This window comes from Bos grunniens, chromosome 2 (assembly GCF_055505025.1).
Source record: "Bos grunniens cultivar Pamir isolate PY7600 chromosome 2, Bosgru_T2T1.0, whole genome shotgun sequence".
In the NCBI taxonomy this organism is placed as follows: domain Eukaryota; kingdom Metazoa; phylum Chordata; class Mammalia; order Artiodactyla; family Bovidae; genus Bos; species Bos grunniens.
Genome location: NC_141166.1, coordinates 66,994,133 through 67,018,237, shown reverse-complemented (window position 1 = coordinate 67,018,237; position 24,105 = coordinate 66,994,133). Strand labels below are relative to the sequence as shown.

Here is a 24,105-nt window from a genome sequence, read left to right as displayed (position 1 = left end):
GAATCCCAGGGACGGCGGAGCCTCGTAGGCTGCCGTCTATGGGGTTGCACAGAGTCGGACACGACTGAAGAGACTTAGCGAGCGAGTGAGCGAAGCCACATAATCAAAAAGGTAGATGTGAAAAGCTTCATTCAGAGCCAAAAACATAGGTCTCTTTTTTAAAAATGTATTTATTTATTTAAATTATTTTTGGCTGCACTAGGTCTTCATTGCCATAGGCAGTCTTTCTCTAGTTGCAGCAAGCAGTGGCTACTCTTTATTGTGGTGTGCAGGCTCCTCATTGCAGTGGCTTCTCTTATGGTGGAGCACAGGCTCTAGGCTCATGGGCTCAGTGGTTGGGGCACGTGGGCCCTAGAGTGTGCAGGCTTCAGTAGTTGTGATACATGAGCTCAGCTGTTCCTTGGGATGTGGAATCTTCCCAGACTGGGGATCTAACAAATGTCCCCTGCATTGACAAGTGAATTCATAACTGCTGGACCACTAGGGTTGAAAAGACCCTGATGCTGGGAAAGATTGAGGGCGGGAGGAGAAGGGGACGACAGGATGAGATGGTTGGATGCATCACGGGCTCAATGGACATGAGTTTGGGTAAACTCTGGGAGTTGCTGATGGACAGGGAGGCCTGGAGTGCTGCAGTTCATGGGGTTGCAAAAAGTTGGACACAACTGAGTGACTGAACTGACTGGACCACTAGGGAGTCCCCAGAACAGACTTTGTTTACTGAACCAATTGGAAAATCCAGTTACCCTTCTATATTTCTACAGTGGGTAGGACAAGGGCCCTTCATGACTTGGAGGGACTTTAGGTGCTGATAATAATAATACATGAACCATGAACTTCTGGATGTTCAAGCTGGTTTTAGAAAAGGCAGAGGAACCAGAGATCAAATTGCCAACATCTGCTAGATGATCGAAAAAGCAAGAGAGTTCCAGAAAAACATCTATTTCTGCTTTATTGACTTTGGAAAAGCCTTTGACTTTGTGGATCACAATAAACTGGAAAATTCTGAAAGAGATGGGAATACCAGGCCACCTGACCTGCCTCTTGAGAAACCTATATGCAGGTCAGGAAGCAACAGTTAGAACTGGACATGGAACAATAGATTGTTTCCAAATAGGGAAAGGAGTATGCCAAGGCTGTATATTGTCACCCTGTTTATTTAACTTATAAACGCTGGACTGGAAGAAGCACAAGCTGGAATCAAGATTGCTGGGAGAAATATCAATAACCTCAGATATGCAGATGACACCACCCTTATGGCAGAAAATGAAGAGGAACTAAAGAGCCTCTTGATGAAAGTGAAAAAGGAGAATGGAAAAAGTTGGCTTAAATCTCAACATTCAGAAAACTAAGATCATGGCATCTGGTCCCATCACTTCATGGGAAATAGATGGGGAAACAGTGGAAACAGTATCAGACTTTATGTTTTTGGGCTCCAAAATTGCTGCAGATGGTGATTGCAGCCATGAAATTAAAAGACGCTTACTCCTTGGAAGGAAATTATGACCAACCTAGATAACATATACAAAAGCAGAGACATTACTTTGACAACAAAGGTCCGTCTAGTCAAGGTTATGGTTTTTCCAGTAGTCGTGTATGGATGTGAGAGTTGGACTGTGAAGAAAGCTGAGCGCTGAAGAATTGATGCTTTTGAACTGTGGTGTTGGAGAAGATTCTTGAGAGTCCCTTAGACTGCAAGGAGATCCAACCAGTCCATCCTAAAGGAGACTAATCCTGGGTGTTCATTGGAAGGACTGATGCTGAGGCTGAAACTCCAATACTTTGGCCAACTCATCTGAAGAGTTGAGTCATTGGAAAAGACCCTGATGCTGGGAGGGATTGGGGGCAGAAGGAGAAGGGGACGACAGAGAATGAGATGGCTGGATGGCATCACCGACTCGATGGACGTGAGTTTGAGTGAACTCCGGGAGTTGGTGATGGACAGGGAGGCCTGGCATGCTACAATTCATGGGGTCACAAAGAATTGGACACAACTGAGCAACTGAACTGAATTGAACTGAATGAGTTAGATAACAGGGTTGGGTAGACAATGTAAATAAGTGAATACCTGAATTATTGCAATGAAACAAAAAATCTTCTCATAAATCAAGGAAGAGTGAACAGATGCAAAATATAATACATGACAAGAAGAAAATAATGAAGAAAGGAAGGAAAATTTAAAAAGTTTTTTACACAACTTTATCTAAACTTGAAAATCTGAAAGAAATGGATTTTTCTAGAAGGATATAATTTACTCAAACCAGTTCTAAATAGACCAATTTTCATAGAAAAAAATTAGAGAAAATTATAAAATTCAAAAATTTAAGTACTAGTAGGGCTAGAAATTTTATGGGCAAATTTAACCAAAACTTTAAAGGTTGGATGATTCCAACACTATTTAAATTGGTCCAGTGTATGCATGTATGCTAAGTCACTTCAGTCATGTCCGACTCTGTGCAACCCTATGGACTGTAGCCTGCCAGGCTCCTCTGTCCATGGGATTATCCAGGCAAGAACAGTGGAGTGGGTTGCCATGCCCTCCTCCAAAGAATCTTCCCAACCCAGGATTGAACTCAAATCTCTTAATAAGTCTCCTGCACTGCAGACAGCTTCTTGACCACTAGCTCCACCTGGGAAGCCCAGATTGTTCCAGAGCATATACAATAAAGGGGCTTCGCCAGTGGCTCAATTGGTAAAGAACCTGCCTGCCAATGCAGGAAACACAAGCGATGAAGTTTCAATTACTGGATCAGGAAGATAACCTGGAGAAGGAAATGGCACCTGCTCCAGTATTCTTGCCTGGAGAATTCCATGGACAGAGGAGCCTGGTGGGTGGGCTACCATCCCTGGGGTTGCAAAGATTTGGATTTGACTCAGTGTGCAGGCACAGGCATATACAAAAAAGGACAAGTTTCAAATAATTTTCACCTGGAAAAGATAAATTGAATACAAATGCTATACAGAAATGAAATGATAAATGAATCTCACATATGAGTATTGATGCATAAATCCTAGATAAAATATTAGCAATCAGAATGCAATAACATACTAAAAGAATAATACTCCATAACCAAGTGCAGCTTATTCTAAGAATGCAAAGATAGTTCATCAAAATAGATCTAAGAAGAAAAAATCATATGATTGTCTCCACAGATACTGAAGATGCAGTTAACAAAATTCCGCATATGCTTGCATTCGCATAAAGAATCACTGGAAGGGCAGGTAAGAAACTGGTGACTCATGGGGGCAGAGAGCATGTTATCAAACATGGACGATATCAGCCTGGTGAGGTCAAGGTTCTCAATGTCCATTTTTTCTATTACTTTCATCTTTGAGCCATGTGACACTTTTACCTGTTCAAAAATTACAGTTCTCCATAAACAGTATTCTTTTAGCTACCGTTGTGTTCTATGCCAGGCGCTTGAACTCTGTTCTTGTCGAAAAAGTAAGCTTCAGGTGACTCACAGACAAGAGCAACACTTTGTCACAGAATTGTAGGTCAGAAGGAAATAAAGGAAAGACCAAATGTGATGTTACCTCCTTTCTGGATAATCTCTCTCTGCTCCATCTTGAGTATGGGGTGTAAGGTTGACCTTGGACTTTCTGTAGCACAAACAAACCTACTCATGGGCTTTGGTAAGTTCTATCGCATCCCAAGTCCACCATGGTCTCACTTGACGTGTCTTTTGATGAAGGAGGAAAACAAACTTAAGTGGTGTGCTGAAGTTATTCTGGCAGAGCCTGGGCCTCCAACCTTTGTATTATCTCCAAACTGCTTGCTCAGAAAGGAACTATAACGTGGCTAAATGGGCAGTGTGGCCCAGGACTACCCAAAGGGTCCTGATGTGTATTAAAAACCTGCTCGGTATGCTGTGAATATCCCACTGTGTCTACTGAAGACCTGCTCTGTGCTGTACCAGGGACAGAAAGCCGAAATAATCCTTGCTTCTGGCAGACCAGAGAGCTCTGCTCATACCTACTGTCTGTTTATAGGTGCTCCTACAGATTGGCGTAAGGTGCAGAAGAATCCCACAGGAAGGCCCTGTGATACAGCCAGAGAGGTCAGGCCATGTAAGCCTGCCCACGTGACATGGAGGTAGGGAGGAGCGGTGAAAACAGCTTTAGAGCAACAGTCCTTGGCTCAAGCGTCCCCCCCTGCCCACAAAGCCCTCCACCTCTCCTCAACCACTCTCATCCTTTAAGTCCCCTCCACAAAGACAATTCAAGCAGGGCATTCTCTGTTCTTTCTCCCATGCTGGCGTGGTGGATATGTCTGCCATTGAATCCCTAGTAACCAGCCCAATGCTTGGCATCCAGTAGGTGCTTGGTAAATATTTGAACAAATATTAAATGAACAAATAAATGATTTGTAAGTTCTGCTCTTCAAAGCTGGCCAGGAATTTTTGCATCAGGGTGTTCTGTTTATTTGGATAAATTTCTATGGCAAATGAAAAACATTCATGTACTTATTAGTTTCTGAAAGAGATTGTGCAGGATGGAGTGTTTGAACACATAGCCAGCAATTTACAATCCTGGGCTCAGGAACAGCAATTCCCTGACCCGATTCCACGTAATTCTGTTTCCTTTGCTCTGCTCCTTCCCCCCTCCCAAACTCCTCCTCTCCTCACAAATCATAACAAGGAAATCAAGGAAGTCAGTCATTTAGGCACACAAACATTTTTAAAGGGTTCTACCCTTGGTGGATAGTACGCATATGTCCCACTACTTTTTATTATTTACTCTGTGATCTTCAGCCACTCACTTAACTTCTCGAAGTCTTACTTGTTCCCTCTATAAAAGAGAAATGTTATTTCTACTCTGTTTATTGGCCATGTTTATAAAATTCATAATTGAAGACCTCATCCATAATAGATGCTCAATAAACAGGAGGTGAGACTCTCACTTAGTAACAGAGGTTGTTATTAGTATTGGTGATGGTGACGGTGTGTGAATGAGTTCATTCATCAGTCTCAGCACATTACAAATACCAATCAGCAGAACCTCCTCCTTCATCCTAGTATGTCTATGTGTGCAGAAAGCAGTAACGCATACACAAAAATATTGAGAAATTAATTAAACGTACTAAATGAGTGGGGTAGTAAAATGTGAAATCTTGGAACATGAAGAACTTGGAAAAAATAGGACTGAAAGGAAGGACTTTTTGAATTGCAAGGAAAAGCTCTATGTTTTAGACATCCAAGCTTGGGTTCAAGTACTCAGGACTCAGTTGGAAGTAAATTCTTGGTGTCTAACCTAGATCCTTCACCCTTCACCTTTCCTTGGGTTTTTGGCTTGTTTTCCTTCATCCTCTCTTGCTCACTCTTCAGCTGTTTTCTCCAGGTTCTGCTTCCTGTGCCCTTCCTTAAGTAGTGCCTTCCAGGTCTTCCTCCTCATGCCCTGGTGCATGCCACCCTGACCCTTCAATCACCTGAGCCAGGATCCAGTAGTCATGCTTGATTTCTTTTCCTCATTCTCTTTCATCAATCTCTGTATCTTAATAGTTTTCAAACTTTACAGTAAATTGGCATACTCTCAGATTCCAGTAATAGTAGACTTCTGTGATAGCCCCTGACCTTCACTGTCACCCAGGCTCCCCTCTCCCAATTTGTCCTTCCCATTGCAGTCAGGGGGAGCCTTCCAGTGTAGGTCCTTGGTGCCCTCAGAAGATATGGGATCGAACCCAGGTCTCCCAACATTGCAGGCAGATTCTTTACCAGCTGAGCCACCAGGGAAGCCCAAGAACACTGGAGTGGGTAGCCTATCCCATCTCCAGCAGATCTTCCCAACCCAGGAATTGAACTGGGGTCTCCTGCATTCCAGGTGGATTCTTTATAAACTGAACTATCAGGGAAGCCAGTGATGGTATGGAAACTAGCTATTCAGACTACAGTGCTCATGCCTTTGGAATTTGGGGATTTTAATAGCTGAGACTCAGTCAGCATCTTCTCTTTGTCTGGAAGTCTCTTTTCCAGATTTTGTCTAGCCAATTCTCACTTGTACTGCAAGTTGCGCCTCTCAGGGAGCTTCGATGACCCTTATGTGCCGCATGTCCCCATTTCTCTGTGAGCTCTTTAAATGCAAGAATCATTCATGATTCACTTTGATATTTTTCATGCATAGTATGGTGCTGGCAGGTGAAGGTTAAGCGTGGCTGAAGCTTGGCTCCTTCAGCCTGTGATGTGCTCAGAGGGTGGCATATGGTATGGATGGCAGGCAGAGGTGCACTATGTGTGTGGCGGGGGAGCTGGCCAGGACTCCTGCCTCCTGCCCAATCCTACTGTTGAAGTTCCTGGGCGTCAGTCACTCTTCCCAAAGTTTCTCAAGCCTTCCCCAGGGTGGGCACAATAGCACCTCTGCTGAAGAGCTGGACACATCTCCCAAATTTCACCTTCCTGATTGCCTCCACAGAAAGCTCCTCAAGGTCTGAGGTAGTTTCATTATAGGCAGTCAAGAGTGGCTGACAATGCAACTACCCAACCCTCAGCTCTCTAAAAGAAAGGAAAGGAAAATCTGTTTCGCCCTTTGTAAAGACTGTAAACCTGTTTTTGAGGCTTCATGATAAGTGTATAATCCCAAACTCTATAAGACAAGAAAAGTACCTTGTACTCAGAATATTAGTTATTTTTTTCCCTCAGAGTCTGGTTCTCCATAGAATACAAGTGTTAGTGATCTAAGCCAGGAGCCACTCACTTGGTATAATCACAAGGACAAAGTGTGGCAGGAATCTGGACCACTAATCAGGTACTTGTCTTTAGTCCAAAATGATTAGAGCACTTTAGGAATTGATAATTCAGATTCCAGGGCTAAATATGTAAAATGACAGATGTTCATTATTTGAACTTTGATATCCTCATCAAATGGGACTGCAAGGAGATCCAACCAGTCAATCCTAAAGGAAATCAGTCCTGAATATTCACTGGAAGCACTGATGCTGAAGCTGAAACTCCAATCCTTTGGCCACCTGATGCGAAGAACTGGCTCATTGGAAAAGACCCTGATGCTGGGAAAGATTAAAGGCAGGAGAAAGGGACGACAGAGGACGAGATGGTTGGATGGCATCGCTGACTCGAGGACATGCGTCAGCAAGCTCCGGGAGTTGGTGATAGACAGGGAAGCCTGGTTGCTGCAGTCCATGGGGTTGCAGAGTTGGATAAAATTGAATGACTGAACTGAACTGAATCTAGATATAGAACTCCAGGTCCAAAGTTTTTACCTTCATATTTTGAAGCCTTGATTTGGTCTAGTGTCCTTGGTCGCTGATAAGTAGTCTGATCCATTTTGATTCAAATCCCCTTAGAATTACCTGTTTACAGTTCCTTGACCCTACAATCTCAAGAATGTTATCTTGGGTGATATTATATTTCAGCATGATACATCAAGGTTTTCATTCTTTTAATTAATTCTGATTAATATTTGTGTTTCTCTTCAGTCATTGGAATTTTCTTTATTGTTTCTTTCATAACCTTCCTTCCCTAATTTTCCCCTTACCCTTTTGTAACTTTTCTTAATTGGCTATTATACCTCCTGAATTTATGCTTCATTCCTCTTTTTCAATCTTTTATTATCCTTCTTTTGTTGTTTTGTTCACTGTTATAGGAAGTTTTCTCAATTATATCTTCCAGTGTTTCTATTAATTAAAAAAATTTTTTTGACAATTTAATTTCCCAAGAATATTTACTATTCTCTTATTTTAATTAAAAAAAAAATCCTGGTTTTATGATTTCACCTTATGTATATAAAGTGTTTTCAAGTCTCTGGCTGTTTGAATTCTCTTTGTCTCTTATGGTGTATTTTTAATTTTTTTTCTCAAATATCTGTTCATCAATAGTTGTCTGATAATATTTGAAGATGAATAAATAGGAATGGGGGCTTCCCAGGTGGTGCTAGTAGTAAAGATCCCGCTTGCCAATGCAGGAGACCTAAGAGACTTGACTCTGATCCCTGGGCAGGGAAAATCTCCTGGAGGAGGAAATGGCAATCCACTCTAGTGTTCTTTCCTGGAGAATCCCATAGACAGAGGAGCCTGGTAGGCTACAGTCCATAGGGTCACAAAGAGTTGGACACTACTAAAGTGACTGAGCATACACAAATAGAAATGATGCTTTATGAGGTATTTGTCTATCTTTTTTTCCCCTCAAATGTTTGTCCGTGTTGAACTGTAAACTCATTTTTTAAAATGTGGAACAGGAGTGCTATCAGTTTCTATGTATGGAAGCAGGTCATGCAAACAAGCTTCCTTCCAGTGTAACCCTAAACAAGAAGGCCTGACTCTGGGGTGTCAACACATTTGTCACCTGTCGTGTTCTTCCCCAAATAAAGCAATTAAATTTCTTTAGACGGAAAACTTGCTTTCTGGGGAGTGGGTGAGTTAAGCCCAGGGTCCTGCCTGGAAGATGTATGCCTTCCTCCATCATCACCCATCCTGTGTATTTTGGGCTGTGGACACCTCCACTTGGGTCTACCTGTTAGTGTATTGACATTTGCCGTAGTTTTGTTTTCCTAAAATCTGTTAAAATTTCTTTTTCAAAGACAACATCCCTTTTATTCTCTTCACTGTTATTTATTTTACTATTTATAGCCACAGAGGTTGAGATGGTTGGATGGCATCATCAACTCAATGGACATGAGTTTGAGCAAGCTCTGGGAGATGGTGAAGTACAGGAAAGCCTGGTGTGCTGCAGTTCATGGGGTCGCAAAGGATCGGACACGGCTGAGCAACTGAACAACAACAATTATTTATTTTATGATTTTTAAAAAATCTGTTATTTTGAAAGGATCATGGGAAGGAAAAAAGTCCTATTCTTGAAAGTTTGCCATCTTGAAGTAGCCTCTGAAACACCAGTGTGGCACTTTATGGTTCATACTCTGAGAAAGTCACCTTAAGGTTTTTCCTGTGATGTCTCTAAAACTTCTCTAAGCCAGAGACTTCATACATGTGATTCATTGTATTCAGTCATGACCCTCATTTTCACAGATGAGGAAACTACAACTCAGAATTAAATGTCCAAGATACTCAGCTAGGAAATAGCAGAGCTAACTTGCAATAGCAAGGCTATCAAACCCCAGGGCTGAGTTCTTCCATCTCACAGTCCTATCTGGACAAGTGTTGCTTCTGTTTTATATATAAGAAAATTAAGGCACTGTACCAGAGTGATTAACTAGGTGATTTGTTTCCTGGATCCTAGTCTAGTAGTCTCTCCATAGCTCTCTCCTTCTCATTCTTGGTTGACAAAATCCTTCTAGGCATCAGGGGGTGTCCCTAGGCAGTGTCTCTATGGCAGGGCACAGCTCTCAGGTATGTCCTTGATGAGGGGTGCAGAGCAAATCTTGTGTTTATGCCCTGCTGACATGCCACCCACTTGTTGGAAGGTGAGAGGTAGGGAGCACCAAGTTCATGTGTTCTTAGGAGGTTGCTGGCTTTCTAGTGTCTCGGACTTTCCTGTGTGGCTAGGATCCTTAGTCCTCTTCTACCTGGAGCTATCCATTAAGCCTCTGACTCTAGCTTTTATCACATTGGCTGCTAAATTAGATCTTCCCCCTTCCTACTGAGGTCCACTCAGGACAAAGTCTCTTGGCTCTACCTCTTTCTACAAGTTTGGGTATCCCTTTGGGGTTGTCAAAACTTTGGGCAAGTGGGATGTGGAGGCAGAGCCTTCTCCCATCAGCTGTGTGTCAAAAATCAAAGATCTTGGTTAAGCCACTCTAATTCCTGAAATGTGGGACATAAGTGGATATATGATCAATGAGAGGAACAAGGGGCCAACAAATGATTCCAGGCATTTCTGAACACAGTGTGTGTTTATGGTGGGGGGTGGAGGGGGTTGGGAAAACTGTATGTGCTGGTTATAGTAATAATTAGGAGCCTGAGGACTGAGACTGGCAAATAAATGCTAACCAAAGAGCCCAATTGTATAAAAGTCACCCCTATATCTGGTAGTAACCAGTGCCCTCATAACACGTCTGAGATCCAAGACATTGAAAGGTGTAGGACCTGGTTACTACCCAGTTACTATGGAGGCCTGGTGCCTCTGGCCTTAGTCATAGAACAACCAAAATGTATTTCAAAACCCCCCTGCTTTGTGCATTCAAAGCTCTTTATAGATTGATCCTTTGCTTTCCATTGGTCCCAGAAGAGAGCTGAGGCAGTCTTTAGATACTCATTCTGAACACTATGGACAGTGATGACCCAGAAAGGGGTTGAAGCTAATGATTACTGTCAAATATCTCAGAAAATCCACAGTACCCTCTTCAGTGGCCTGGTAAGTGTTCATCTGGAGTGGGTTATGCATAACTCTTTTTGAGTTGGGAGGATGTAAATCCTTATAAATATTGAAATACATTTTTCTGTGTGATCAAACAAGGGAAAGGGGGACTACAAATCAGTTGTAGATTTATAGATTTCCCTAATGGATGATGGATCCATTCTCTTTTCAAGAGAATCATATTCCTGCTCCCAGACTCAGCAAAAGGTCTCATTTAGGCTGCGTTCTTCTATAAAAGGCCTGTGTACTTGAGTTTTACATTTCTTGACTGTGGTTTTCATCTGGATTGTGGACCAGATGTTTTTATTTCACTGCATCAAAAATGTTTCTTTTCTGAGGACCTCATAAAGTCAAGAGATACTGAGTTGAGAAGAACCAAACCCACAGTGCAAAAGGAACCCTGGATAGGTTACCAACGATGAGCTTGAGACAGGTATGCATGTGCAGTAACTAGATGCAAATGTAACCAAAGCAGAGTCGTAGGGTTCCATGATGGCTTACTATATCCTCAGTCCTAATCCTTCAGGACTGAGCCTCTCCTGAATTTTCTTCTACATCCCACATGGATCTAGGTCAGTTCACAGTGGGCTGGTCACATCCTTCTGCAAAGGTTGATGTGCTAACCATGAAGGCATCTCACTCTGGTTCAGGTGCTTGAGATTGTTATTGAGAGTGTATCTCTCAGCTGTGTTCTAGAGCTCTAGCTGTGATTACCCCAGTTAGTTGTCACATAACAACTGTACAAATTCTATAACCCCAGTGGCCTGCTACAACTGTCTAGAGGGTTTTCTTGTGGAAGTGTCTCCTGCATAAAGATTTTGTAGACTTTCCTAATTTTTGGTAGGAACAATTCCTATATTAAGTGCCACCTTAAAAAAAAAATTGACTTCCTGTATTTCATTGTTAAATGTTACCTGTGACTATAGCCATTCTGTGATGCCAGATCCTTTTGTGACACTATTTGGCCATATTATGTCCAACTGTGAATGAATTCCTTGTAAGAAATTACCAGCAATTGTTGTTCAAATGTTGGCATTGCTGCATTGTGCCACACATGCTTTGCTTCTTTCTGGTGGTGCTGGAAGCCCTTGAATCTCCTTGGCTTGTAACTGCATCACTCTAACTTCTGCCTCTGTCTTGACAAGTCTATCTTCCCACTGCATTTTGTATATATGTCTGTGTATTCACTTGGCTTTCTTATAAGGGCACCAGTCATTGGATGAGCCCACTCTAGTCTAGCCTGACTTCATTGCAACTAATTACATTTGCAAAGACCTTATTTCCAAGTAAGGTCACATGATGAGGTTCTGGGGGAACATAAATTTTGGAGAATACCAGTCAACATAGTATAATCATAGATTTCATAGTATAATTACTATGATAACTACAGCAGATCTATCCTCCTTTCTAGGCATTCATAAGTCTGCTCCCTAACTCACCCTTTTGCATGAATAAAGTCCCACAGAAGTATGCACAATTCTCCCAGTCTGAAATTTGGAGCTCAGAATTTGAGTGCAGTAACTGGGTTCTGTCCTGGTATTGCTGTAATTAGGTTACCTTTATTCCTTTATGAATCATTAACTTTGAAAACTGCTGGTTCAATCTGTGACAACCAGTGATACATCATCTTTAACCAGTCTGCACCACCGTAAAAAAAAAAAAATGCTGCTCAAGTACTAATTTACTGCTCTGTGACACAAATGGTGCATCTCAAACAAACTCAGCCAATTTTAAGGATGATTTCTGGGCTGCTTAAAAAGGCTTTTTCTGCCAGCGTTTGGAAAATGTTGCTTTAGAGATTATTATTTTCTGTTTCAGGACAAATCCATGAATTTGGTCTATTCATGTTAGCTCTTGTGAGATGATGCATCTCTTGTCCATAAACCTTGAGTACTTGGGTGTCAGAAGTGATTTTTCTGAAGTTAACTTTTCCCATACTTGGAGTTATCAGTTTCTGTCGTGCTGGTGTGCATTTCAGTTGAGGTTTTATTACATTGTGTTGGCAGCACATTATGTTTTTTACACATGGATTTGATTGAGAAACGAAACTGGAATAAGAATGAGGTAGCAGCAGCATCTGCTGCAAGACTCAGCGATTGCTGTTGTCAATCAGCCTGATTGATTAAATATGGTGGTACACATTTTTATTAAAATGAAATACTTCTCTTGAAAAAGGACCATTATGCCAATAGATTATATGATTCTCCTGAAGAGTGTGCCTGAGGAAAAGTCCTCTTGGCAGAGTGCAATAACTATGGATTGCTGGAACAAATAGGAAAGTTCAGATTAGATCTGGCTGGTTTTATAAAGTGAATTTTTTTGGTGTTTGGAAGATGTGAACCAGCATTTTGGGGGACTAAGCCCTGCAGAGGGGTTTGAATTTGACTGGATTCCCAAATACTGTCCCTTCTTTTGCTGATGTCCCACGATCCATGTGGTTTTAAGGCATCCAGTATGACTCAAGCCTTTTTAAAAATAAGAGCAAACATTCTGATCAACTGAAGTTCCATTTCTCTCATTTTCTATTCAAACCCATTTTCGGCTTGCTGCTGTTTGGTAAATCTGAAAAGCTGACATCCAAACAGAGGTGAGAACAGAGATTCTTAAGAATGAGAGTAGACAGATTATCCCATTGACTTGGATCAGAATCCAGCAAACAACACCCCTGTCTGCAAAGCTCTAAAATTTGGAGGAACTTCAAGGAGGAAGTGGTGACGGTTTGGGTATTAGATCATTACAAACCCAAAGAGATGAAATAGGAAATCAAGACTGCTCCCTGGAGGACAAAACAATGATTTGATTGGCCCTATTCAGTTTTCATGTGGCTGATTTTTTGTCTTACTGTGGTCACTCAGGGCTCCTTGGCTGGGCTGAGTATTCCTGAAGTGTTGATGCTTCAAGCTGGCTCAGGTAAGCCGAAATTCCAGGGAGTCTGTTTAATCATGGCCTCCAGGAAAATGTCTCCTGTTGGAATCCATATAGGACAATAATCCCAGAAGGCTTTGCATTAGTGTAAAATAGAGAATTGCAGAAGATGGCTTTTCAGAAAAATAAGTGGGCAATAAGAAAAGAAAAACCTTTGGAGTAATTCCTTTAACACACAGAATGCTTCTGCTGCAGGGCTTGTGTCAAGACTAATCGTGCAGGATTGAGATATTTTCAGCTGTATCCAATTTAGGTTTCGGCTTTTCCTTTCAGAGGGATTGCTCCTGAAACAATCTTTCTCGCTGCCTCCCCAACCCCCATCTTCTAAAGCCTGTTTGTAGATTTGGGGATTGCTAACAGATTTTAAGAACAAGAAATCTCTGAAATACCACATAGCTAAAAGCCAAAAAAACAGGAATACTTGAGAACTTTCATTTTAAAAAAATATTTTGTCAAGGGGTGGTCTCCAGCTTTCAGTCAACTTTCTTTTCTGGACTCAGCCATGAAGAAGGAAAATCCCACAGAGATTTGCAGATTTAAACTTGGAACTTCCTATAGGCTCCATAGACCTTCTTTTAGGGTATGACCTCTTTCTGTCTGATTTCTTTCTTGGCACTTTGGACCTTGTCAATGGCAGATTCATGAAGAGGGGCCACCAGATAGATGTTAGGAGCAGAATATGCAGCAAATTGTCTGGAAGCGCTGAGTCATCCTGGTTGTCCAGCCAGGAGTCTGGAGTGTTGCCATTGCTGAAGGTCAGGAACAGGTAGGATGTCAGTAACTAGCCAGGCAGCTCACACGTTGAGGGTCAGTTTAAAAAGCAAACCGAAGTTCAGAAATCCTGGAAGGCACATAAGTAAGGCCCACGTAACATCAACCCAAACACTGTGTTTGTCACTGTTCAGACAACACTCTGTGTGTGTGTGTGTGTGTGTGTGTGTGTGTGCTGAGTCATCTCGGACTTTGTGATCCCATGGACTGTAGCCCACCAGGCTTCTCTGTCTATGAAATTTTCCAGGCAAAAATACTGGAGTGGCTTGATATTTCCTTTTCTTGGGGATCTTCCTGACCCAAGGATTGAACACATGCCTCCTCTGTATCCGAACTTGCAGGCAGATTCTTTACCATCTGAGCCACCAGGGAAGTCTGGTTAAACCTAAAGGAAGAAGTCAAAAGGGGAACAGAAAAATTGCCATTTAATTTGTGAAAGTATCCTCTGGAAGAGGCGGGTGGGTTTGTTTGTTCTGTGGCACCCATGAAACAAAGCTATAAAAACAAACTACAAGAATGAAGATCGCGGGATGGAAAAGTTCAGCCCCTTGTTATCTTGCTCTTCTGATTTAGGTCAGTGTTGGCCTAGGTCAGGACAGTCTCCCTTGCAGGCCATAAAATATCCTCAATTTGTGTAGCTTAATTAGATTCTGTAAATAGGGAACACCTGACACAGTGGAAACAGTGTCAGACTTTATTTTTGGGGGCTCCAAAATCACTGCAGATAGTGACTGCAGCCATGAAATTAAAAGATGCTTACTCCTTGGAAGGAAAGTTATGACCAACCTAGATAGCCTATTCAAAAGCAGAGACATTACTTTGCCAACAAAGGTCTGTCTAGTCAAGGCTATGGTTTTTCCAGTGATCATGTATGGATGTGAGAGTTGGACTGTGAAGAAAGCTGAGCACCAAAGAATTGATGCTTTTGAACTGTGGTATTGGAGAAGACTCTTGAGAGTCCCTTGGACTGCAAGGAGATCCAACCGGTCCATTCTGAAGGAGATAAGCCCTGGGATTTCTTTGGAAGGAATGATGCTAAAGCTGAAACTCTAGTACTTTGGCCACCTCATGCAAAGAGTTGACTCATTGGAAAAGACTCTGATGCTGGGAGGGATTGGGGGCAGGAGGAGAAGGGGATGACAGAGGATGAGATGGCTGGATGGCATCACTGACTCGATGGACATGAGGTTGGGTGAACTCCGGGAGTTGGTGATGGACAGGGAGGCCTGGCGTGCTGCGATTCATGGGGTCACAGAGTCAGACACGACTGAGTGACTGAGCTGAACTGAACTGACATTACAAGTGCCCCTCCAACCTTCATAATTTTGTTTTTCCTAACAAATATTTATGCACTTCTCCAAGCTGTAGAGCCCAGACCTGAGTTCTTCACAAAGGACAGACATGGTTATCACTGGAGATCTCATATAGTCACTGATGAATTCCCCAGGTATACAAAATAGCCAGTTAGGGCTGTAACAGGCAACCAACCAAACAAGGAAGACAGCTTTAGGAGAACTTTTATTTGCTTAGTTGAGGTGAGATAAGTGAGGTATGCTGATGGCCAGGACTGGGGCCAAGTTTGCATGAAGTTAATGAGGTCATCAAATGGATATAATAAATAATTTGATTTCAAATGAAGGGATGGCTAAACTAGGGCTACTGGAAAGGAGCAGACAAGCCGAGCCAGGCAAGAGAGAGAAAAGGAATCAAGTACAAAATTAAGAACGATAAGATCCTTGAGTAGGAGTGCTACAACATGAAGGAAGTGTGAGCAGAAGGGATAAAGGGAGAAAGACTAGGGAACAAAGGGTTATTTCAAAGGGTCTGTAAATCCAGAGTTATTGTTAGTTGCTCAGTCAAGTACGACTATTTGCAACTCCATGGGCTGTAGCCTGCCAGGCTCCTCTGTCCATGGAATTCTCAAGGCAAGAATGCTGGAAGGCATAGCCATTCCCTTCTCCAGGGGATCTTCCTGACCCAGGAATTGAACCCAAGTCTTCTGCATTGCAGTCAGATTCTTTGCCATCTGAGCCACCAGGGAAGTAAAATACTGTCTATATGTATAATGTATCATACATACAAACATTTATATTGACTTTGAAATATGCACAGATATTGTATTGATTCAAATATCCTTAAAAAAGAAACTGACTCATGGTTGATTTTGTCATGTATTTTCTCAATCAGTGATTCTAAAAGTATAGCTTCTCACATGTATGGGTAAGGGGAACTTTTGTCATTAAAAAAGTATTATACTTACAGTCATTGGTAAGTATTAGTCTGGAATATGCTTGTTGGTATCAATTTACAGAAAACTTGAAATACAGATAATTCAGTAGGAGAAAGACATGAAGCCTGAAAGGGATTTGGTTACTCACTCATCACTCTCAGGTCTAAAAGGAATACATATAACTCATATCATACATTCTCCTACAACTGACCAGGCTCAGACCTCATCCACTTAAGACAGATGACAATCTCTCTTGTTTTCTATCACTATTTGGATTCATTTCCTCATTTTTGAATGGAAATCACTGCAGCGGGTACCATGAGAAGTGCAAAGGTAAACAAATTATGTTTCCTGCTTTCTGGAAACAGAAATACAACTACTTACTTGGATATTTTATTTTGAAATTATATAGCTCTCTCTACTAGGATTGTGGCTCAGCTTGTGGCTCAGCTGGTAAAGAATCTGCCTGCAATGCAGGAAACCTGGGTTTGATCCCTGGGTTGGGAAGATCCCCTGGAGAAGGGAAAGGCTAGCCACTCCAGTATTCTGGCATGGAGAATTCCATGGACTGTATAGTCCATGGGGTCGCAAAGAGTTGGACACAACTGGGTGACTTTCACTTTCTTTTCTTTCACTAGGATTACTCTACTGAATCTAAGTTTGACCTTTGGGAGATTATCACAGAGTGATAGTCTTGATCCACATTTTCTTGCCTACAGGATCACAAAAAGATGCTAATGCTTAAAACCCAGGAAGAGGCTAGATGCTCTCTACAGCCCACTTCACAGCACTATTGCTGCCACAGCACTATTTCAGCACCACTGGAGAATTATAGTAAGGGCAGAGAAGAAGCCTAGCTGGAGTTGCAACTATGAGAGAGACAATCTCCCTCCCATTTCTTCTGCTCCCTCTAGTGATACGCGCACATACACACACACACACACACCCCTTGTAAATGATACATGCATAGAACAAGCTAATCAGTGTTGGAACAGGCAAGCAATCAAACAAAAAAAAGACATTTTAAGAAAGCCTCCTATTTTCTCACTGACAGGACACACATTAACTAAGCAACAGCTGCTCTGGTGGGAAGATATTTTTCTTTGGGCTGTCAGCAAGTTTTGATCCCCCTCCCCCCATTCTCCCAATATATATCTAGAAAAATTCCAATATGATAACACTTTCATCAGTTAGCTAAATAGCTAGTGTAATGCAGGAAGCACTCTTCATCTCTTTCAAAGTGGAAGGATGGGGTCATTTCACTTTTCCAACCAGGCCATGAACTCTGGATAAAGGAGCACTACCATCCCCCAAAATAACACACCTAGAAAGACATTTTCCAAAAGTAATAACCTTGAGCTGAGCTTTGAATAATGAAACCCGCCATACCTTCCCTCACAGCTGGTGCATATATTAGTAGCTCTACACATGCTTACTGACTGACTGAATTAATACACCCCAAAAAGCATTAACATGTATATTTAGCAGAAAGAGAATGCCATACATACATGAAAATGAAAGAAGAAGCGTGAAGGATATTCAAAGTTGGTAGCAGGATTAGAAATGCTTCATATTGATTAAGCCTGGGAAGGTGAAGAGTTACAATGGTCTCAGAGGATCAAAAGGACAGATGTGTTGGGATGGATCCAAAAGCTATTCCATGGGATTGGAGAGGAAGAAAAAGGACTGTTGCTTAGGAACAGTGGGAACTTAAGAGCGATATGATATTTAATATCATCTATTCAAGGACTTACAAGATGTAACAAAAAAGTGAGATGGTCCCTATTCATAAGAAACTCACAATCTGATAGAGGAGATAAGTGCAAAAACTCACAAATTAGAATCGAATGGATTAAGTGATAAAGTTGGATAGACAAGATGTTTTATAGACTTACGTAGGATGGCCAGTGACCCCATCTGTCCATAACTAAGGCTTCCTCTAGAGGTTAGCCAGGCAGAATATGTGCAATGGAGTTCCTGGCAGAGGAAATTACATGTGCATGAGAGAGTATGATAAGTTAGGACAATGGTCCTTAACTATGATCATATATTAGAGCCACCTGGGGAACTTTAAAAATAACCAATCAACTTTCACCTCTGGCTATGACTGTGAGAATATGCTTTTATGAAAATATGTTTCCCAATAAAGAGAACAAAAGCTCTATAAAAGGGGGAAAAAAAAAACCCAGCTCCTTGAAGGCATTGGCGAATAACCAAATCAACCAGACATTGTGGGGCCAAGAGCCTAGAAAAAGTGATGCTCAATATTTTCTGATGTTTTTTATACTGGAAGAATTTACTGATTTATAAGCATAATAGGGCTGAGACACTAAGCAGGAAACAGTGGTTAGAGATTTTGGCAGTCTCATGGGGCTATCAAGACAAAATCTGGAATTCAGCATTACCAAGGCAACTGGGACATGGCAGACCAAGATCTCAGAGGAAAGAGAGCCTCAGAGAAATAAGCTCCTATATTCTGCCTTGCTTCCACCTTGAGACATCTGCCAATTTCTAAATTACATGTGCTAGCATTGAGGCTATAAACCAACGCAGAACTTTCTTCAGTTTCAAGGTGCTGGTGAGCTATTATTGGAGTGCAGGACACAGTACAGAAGAGAGCCTTATACACACTGAGGCTTTCAGTTGAGACCTTTAGAGGTTATATCCTGGGATTAAGTGAAGACCTAAAAAGTAGTCAACTCTTACGAAAACCAAAATCAAATCTTAAATTATCTCAATTATTATTCAGCCAAGGTGATCTTTTCTACTTTAATTGCCAGCCAGAAGGAAATTAAAGTCCCTGTGGAGAGAGATGAAAGTGAAAGTGTTAGTCCCTCAGTCGTGTCTGACTCTTTGGGACCCCATGGACTGTAGCCCACCAGGCTCCTCTGCCCATGGAATTCTCCAGGCAAGAATATTGGAGTGGGTTGCCATTTTATTCTCCAGGGGATCTTCCTGACCCAGGGATCAAACCTGGATCTCCTGCATTGCAGGCAGTTTCTTTACCATCTGAGTCACCAGGGAAGTAACATTACCCAATTTCTCTACAATTTATTATACATAATGTCCAGCATTCAATTAAAAATCACTAAAAGGAAAAACAAGGAAACAGATAATGGAAGCAGAGCCATAGGTAATTCAGGTGTCATTATTTGATAATTATGATAAATATGTACAAAAAGTAGATGACAAGATAGAGTTCACCAGAGAACTGGAATCTATAAGTATAAAGAATTAAAATAAATTTCTCAAACTGAAAACTACAGTAAAAAGTAATTAATTCAATAGAGTAATGTAACAGAAATAAATAATTCAATAGATTGACTTAACAGAAGAATAGAATCATATAAAAAAATAATTAGAAAGCTAATCATTGTAGGCTAGCTGAAAATATCAGAATGAAGCACAAAGAGGTAAAAAATTGGAGAAAGCCAAAAAAGGTATAAGAGACATATGGAACATGGTGAAAAGTTCTTACAACCTGTAAGTATAAACTCAGAAATAGAAGAGAAATAACATGGATGGAAGCAATATTTGAAGAGATATTGTCTGAGAATTTTCCAGAACTGATAGAAATCATCCAGCTACAAATTCAATATGCACTCTAAAAACTAGAGTAAATATAAATAAGACTATATTTAGGTGCATCATAATCAAGATAAAGAGAAAAATCTTAAAAGAGGTGATATTAAAAAGACACAATAACCTTAAGGGAGCCACAATGAGATTGACATTTGACTTCTCAACAGAAATGCTGGGAGCAAAAAGAACATTGCAATGACATATTCATCAAACTGAAAGAAAATATCTCCCATTCTAGAGTTTGATACCCAGAAAAAATATCCCTCAAAAAAATGAAGATAAAATTAAGGCATTTTTTTTTTTTTTTTTGCCATAGAAACGTCTTTATTGAAGGGGATAGGGGTCATGCTGAGTTTGGGGACATGCAGTGAAGGGGCAGTCGTGAGCTGTCCTTGGTTTTCAGGGCCCCAGGTCTGCCCTGGACACCCTGGGCCTTCAGGGTCTCCGTCGGTTTCTGCTGTTCTGACCAGGGTGCTCTGAGGTCCTTCAGGGCCAGTAACTTAGATTTGGCGTTTTGGACCTGTGACCAGAACGTAGATTGAAATGGGGGCTCCAGGATTTGGGATCCCCTGAAGGCCTCGATGCTCCTTGTCTATTAGAGAGGGAGGCTTGAGGATTTGGGGTTCCCTTGGGACTGGGGCTCTTGGAATTTGGGTATCTTGTGATCCATGGACTCGGGGCATTGAAGTCCTCTGGTTTCCAGGGATGAGAATTTCTGTTTGGGGGCCTCCTGGTGCCTATGAATAGGGCTTGACATGCCCTGGGTGCCTAGGATGCATATCCTGACTACAGTCTCCTCCATCTCAGGCATAGGGACTTCCATGGTTGGGGGATTCCTGGGGGCTTGGAATAGGATTTTTTAAATTTGGGATTCCCTGGGGATTTGGGGTTCCATGATTTGGGGGGTTTTTAGACATTTTAGACAATCAAAAGTTGAGAGACTTTGTTACCAACTGATACAATAAGATGAATACTAAAAAGAGTTCTTTAGACAAATGAAAAATAATCTCAGCTAGAAATACAGAAATGCAAGAAGAAATGAAGAACAGTACAGAGGATGAGAGAAGAAATGGGACAACTAGAAAACAAATAAAATGTTAGATTTTAAAACCAAATCCATCTGTTGCTAAGTCGCTTCAGTCATGTCCGACTCTGTGCAACCCCGTAGACGGCAGCCCACCAGGCTCCCGCGTCCCTGGGATTCTCCAGGCAAGAATACTGGAGTGGGTTGCCATTTCCTTCTCCAATGCATGAAAGTGAAAAGTCACAGTGAAGTCTCTCAGTTGTGTCCGACTCTTAGCAACCTCATGGACTGCAGCCTACCAGGCTCCTCCGTCCATGGGATTTTCCAAGCAAGAGTACTGGAGTGGGGTGCCATTGCCTTCTCCGAATCCATCTGTAGTTATTTTAAATATAAATGCATTAAACACGTCAGTTAAAAAATATTGTCCAAATATTTTTGGATAATAATATTTTTGGATAAAAGCGAAAATTCCAATTAAATGCTACTTATATAAAAGATACATCTTAAATGTAAGGGTACAGAGAAATTGGAAGCAAAATGATAGAACAAGATACATAAGAAAACATCAACCAAATGATTGTTATAGTTATACTAAAATCAAACAAAGCAGACTTTAGGATAAGAAGCAATTCAAAGTGTTAGAATATTTAAAAACATTAGACGGGTCAACGTCTGAGGAACACATAGTAATTATACACTTAAAATAGCCTCCTAATAAATAAAGCAAAAAATGACAGATTAAAGAATAGTAGAAAATTTTGCTGACAAAGTGTGAGGTTTTAACAAAGCTCTCTCAATAACTGATAAAGTAATACATAAAATATCAGTAGAATTACAGAAAATGTGAACAACACAAGAAACAATGTAATTGACATCTATAGAACTCTGCAACTTATAATTGCAGAATACATTTTCTTTTCATGTACTCATAAAATAAATACCAGAATAAACTATAAATGGAGAAGTAAGACAAGTTTCAAGAAACTTCAAAGAAATAGATTCTAAATCCCTGGCATTCCTATACACTAATAATGAGAAAACAGAAAGAGAAATTAAGGAAACAATTCCATTCACCATTGCAACGGAAAGAATAAAATACTTAGGAATATATCTACCTAAAGAAACTAAAGACCTATATATAGAAAACTATAAAACACTGGTGAAAGAAATCAAAGAGGACACTAATAGATGGAGAAATATACCATGTTCATGGATTGGAAGAATCAATATAGTGAAAATGAGTATACTACCCAAAGCAATTTATAGATTCAACGCAATCCCTATCAAGCTACCAACAGTATTCTTCACAGAGCTAGAACAAATAATTTCACAATTTGTATGGAAATACAAAAAACCTCGAATAGCCAAAGCGATCTTGAGAAAGAAGAATGGAACTGGAGGAATCAACCTACCTGACTTCAGGCTCTACTACAAAGCCACAGTTATCAAGACAGTATGGTACTGGCACAAAGACAGAAATATTGATCAATGGAATAAAATAGAAAGCCCAGAGATAAATCCACGCACATATGGACACCTTATCTTCGACAAAGGAGGCAAGAATATACAATGGATTAAAGACAATCTCTTTAACAAGTGGTGCTGGGAAATCTGGTCAACCACTTGTAAAAGAATGAAACTGGACCACTTTCTAACACCATACACAAAAATAAACTCAAAATGGATTAAAGATCTAAACGTAAGACCAGAAACTATAAAACTCCTATAGGAGAACATAGGCAAAACACTCTCTGACATACATCACAGCAGGATCCTCTATGACCCACCTCCCAGAATATTGGAAATAAAAGCAAAAATAAACAAATGGGACCTAATTAACCTTAAAAGCTTCTGCACATCAAAGGAAACTATTAGCAAGGTGAAAAGACAGCCTTCAGAATGGGAGAAAATAATAGCAAATGAAGCAACCGACAAACAACTAATCTCAAAAATATACAAGCAACTCCTACAGCTCAACTCCAGAAAAATAAACGACCCAATCAAAAAATGGGCCAAAGAACTAAATAGACATTTCTCCAAAAAAGACATACAGATGGCTAACAAACACATGAAAAGATGCTCAACATCACTCATTATCAGAGAAATGCAAATCAAAACCACTATGAGGTACCATTTCACACCAGTCAGAATGGCTGCGATCCAAAAGTCTACAAATAATAAATGCTGGAGAGGGTGTGGAGAAAAGGGAACCCTCTTACACTGTTGGTGGGAATGCAAACTAGTACAGCCACTATGGAGAACAGTGTGGAGATTCCTTAAAAAACTGGAAATAGAACTGCCTTATGATCCAGCAACCCCACTGCTGGGCATACATACTGAGGAAACCAGAAGGGAAAGAGACACGTGTACCCCAATGTTCATCGCAGCACTGTTTATAATAGCCAAGACATGGAAGCAACCTAGATGTCCATCAGCAGATGAATGGATAAGAAAGCTGTGGTACATATACACAATGGAGTATTACTCAGCCATTAAAAAGAATACATTTGAATCAGTTCTAATGAGGTGGATGAAACTGGAGCCTATTATACAGAGTGAAGTAAGCCAGAAGGAAAAACATAAATACAGTATACTAACGCACATATATGGAATTTAGAAAGATGGTAACAATTACCCGGTGTACGAGACAGCAAAAGAGACACTGATGTATAGAACAGTCTTATGGACTCTGTGGGAGAGGGAGAGGGTGGGAAGATTTGAGAGAATGGCAATGAAACATGTAAAATATCATGTAGGAAACGAGTTGCCAGTCCAGGTTCGATGCATGATGCTGGATGCTTGGGGCTGGTGCACTGGGACGGCCCAGAGGGATGGTATGGGGAGGGAGGAGGGAGGAGGGTTCGGGATGGGGAACACATGTATACCTGTGGCGGGTTCATTTTGATATTTGGCAAAACTAATACAATTATGTAAAGTTTAAAAATAAAAAAAATAAAAAAAATAAAAAAAGAAATAGATTCTCTGATTATAATGAAGTTTACCTATATGTAAATTAAACCCATTACTCAAAAAGGAAATCAAAATAGCCCCCAAAGAACTAAACAAATTCAAACTTAGTCATATACAACTGAGAGAATACATCATGACCAAATGAGGCTTTATGCCAAGATTGGAAGGTTAACTTACCCTTAGAGAATCAATTATTATAATTCACCACATTAACAGAATAAAGGAGGAAATATATAATCATCTCAAGAGATGCAGAAAAAGTACTTCACAAAATTAAAACTACGTTCATTATTAAAACTCACACCAAGTAAGATGAAAGGAATCTTAGTTTGTAAAGGGTA

The 24,105-nt window shown here is 40.8% G+C and overlaps 1 protein-coding gene across 3 annotated transcripts in view; it reads left to right on the top strand.

Annotated features, from left to right (window-relative positions):
- The window catches only part of INSIG2 (insulin induced gene 2), a 43,018-nt gene extending 38,119 nt beyond the window's left edge, over nt 1-4,899 (top strand). For all 3 annotated transcript variants that reach the window (XM_086367273.1, XM_086367291.1, XM_086367280.1), the window contains exons 6-7: nt 3,154-3,222; nt 3,994-4,899. In XM_086367273.1, the coding sequence (XP_086223399.1) occupies nt 3,154-3,222; nt 3,994-4,089 (165 nt within the window). In that variant the 3' untranslated portion in view covers nt 4,090-4,899. The remainder of the gene's footprint in view (nt 1-3,153; nt 3,223-3,993) is intronic.
- Nucleotides 4,900-24,105: the final 19,206 nt, after the last annotated feature.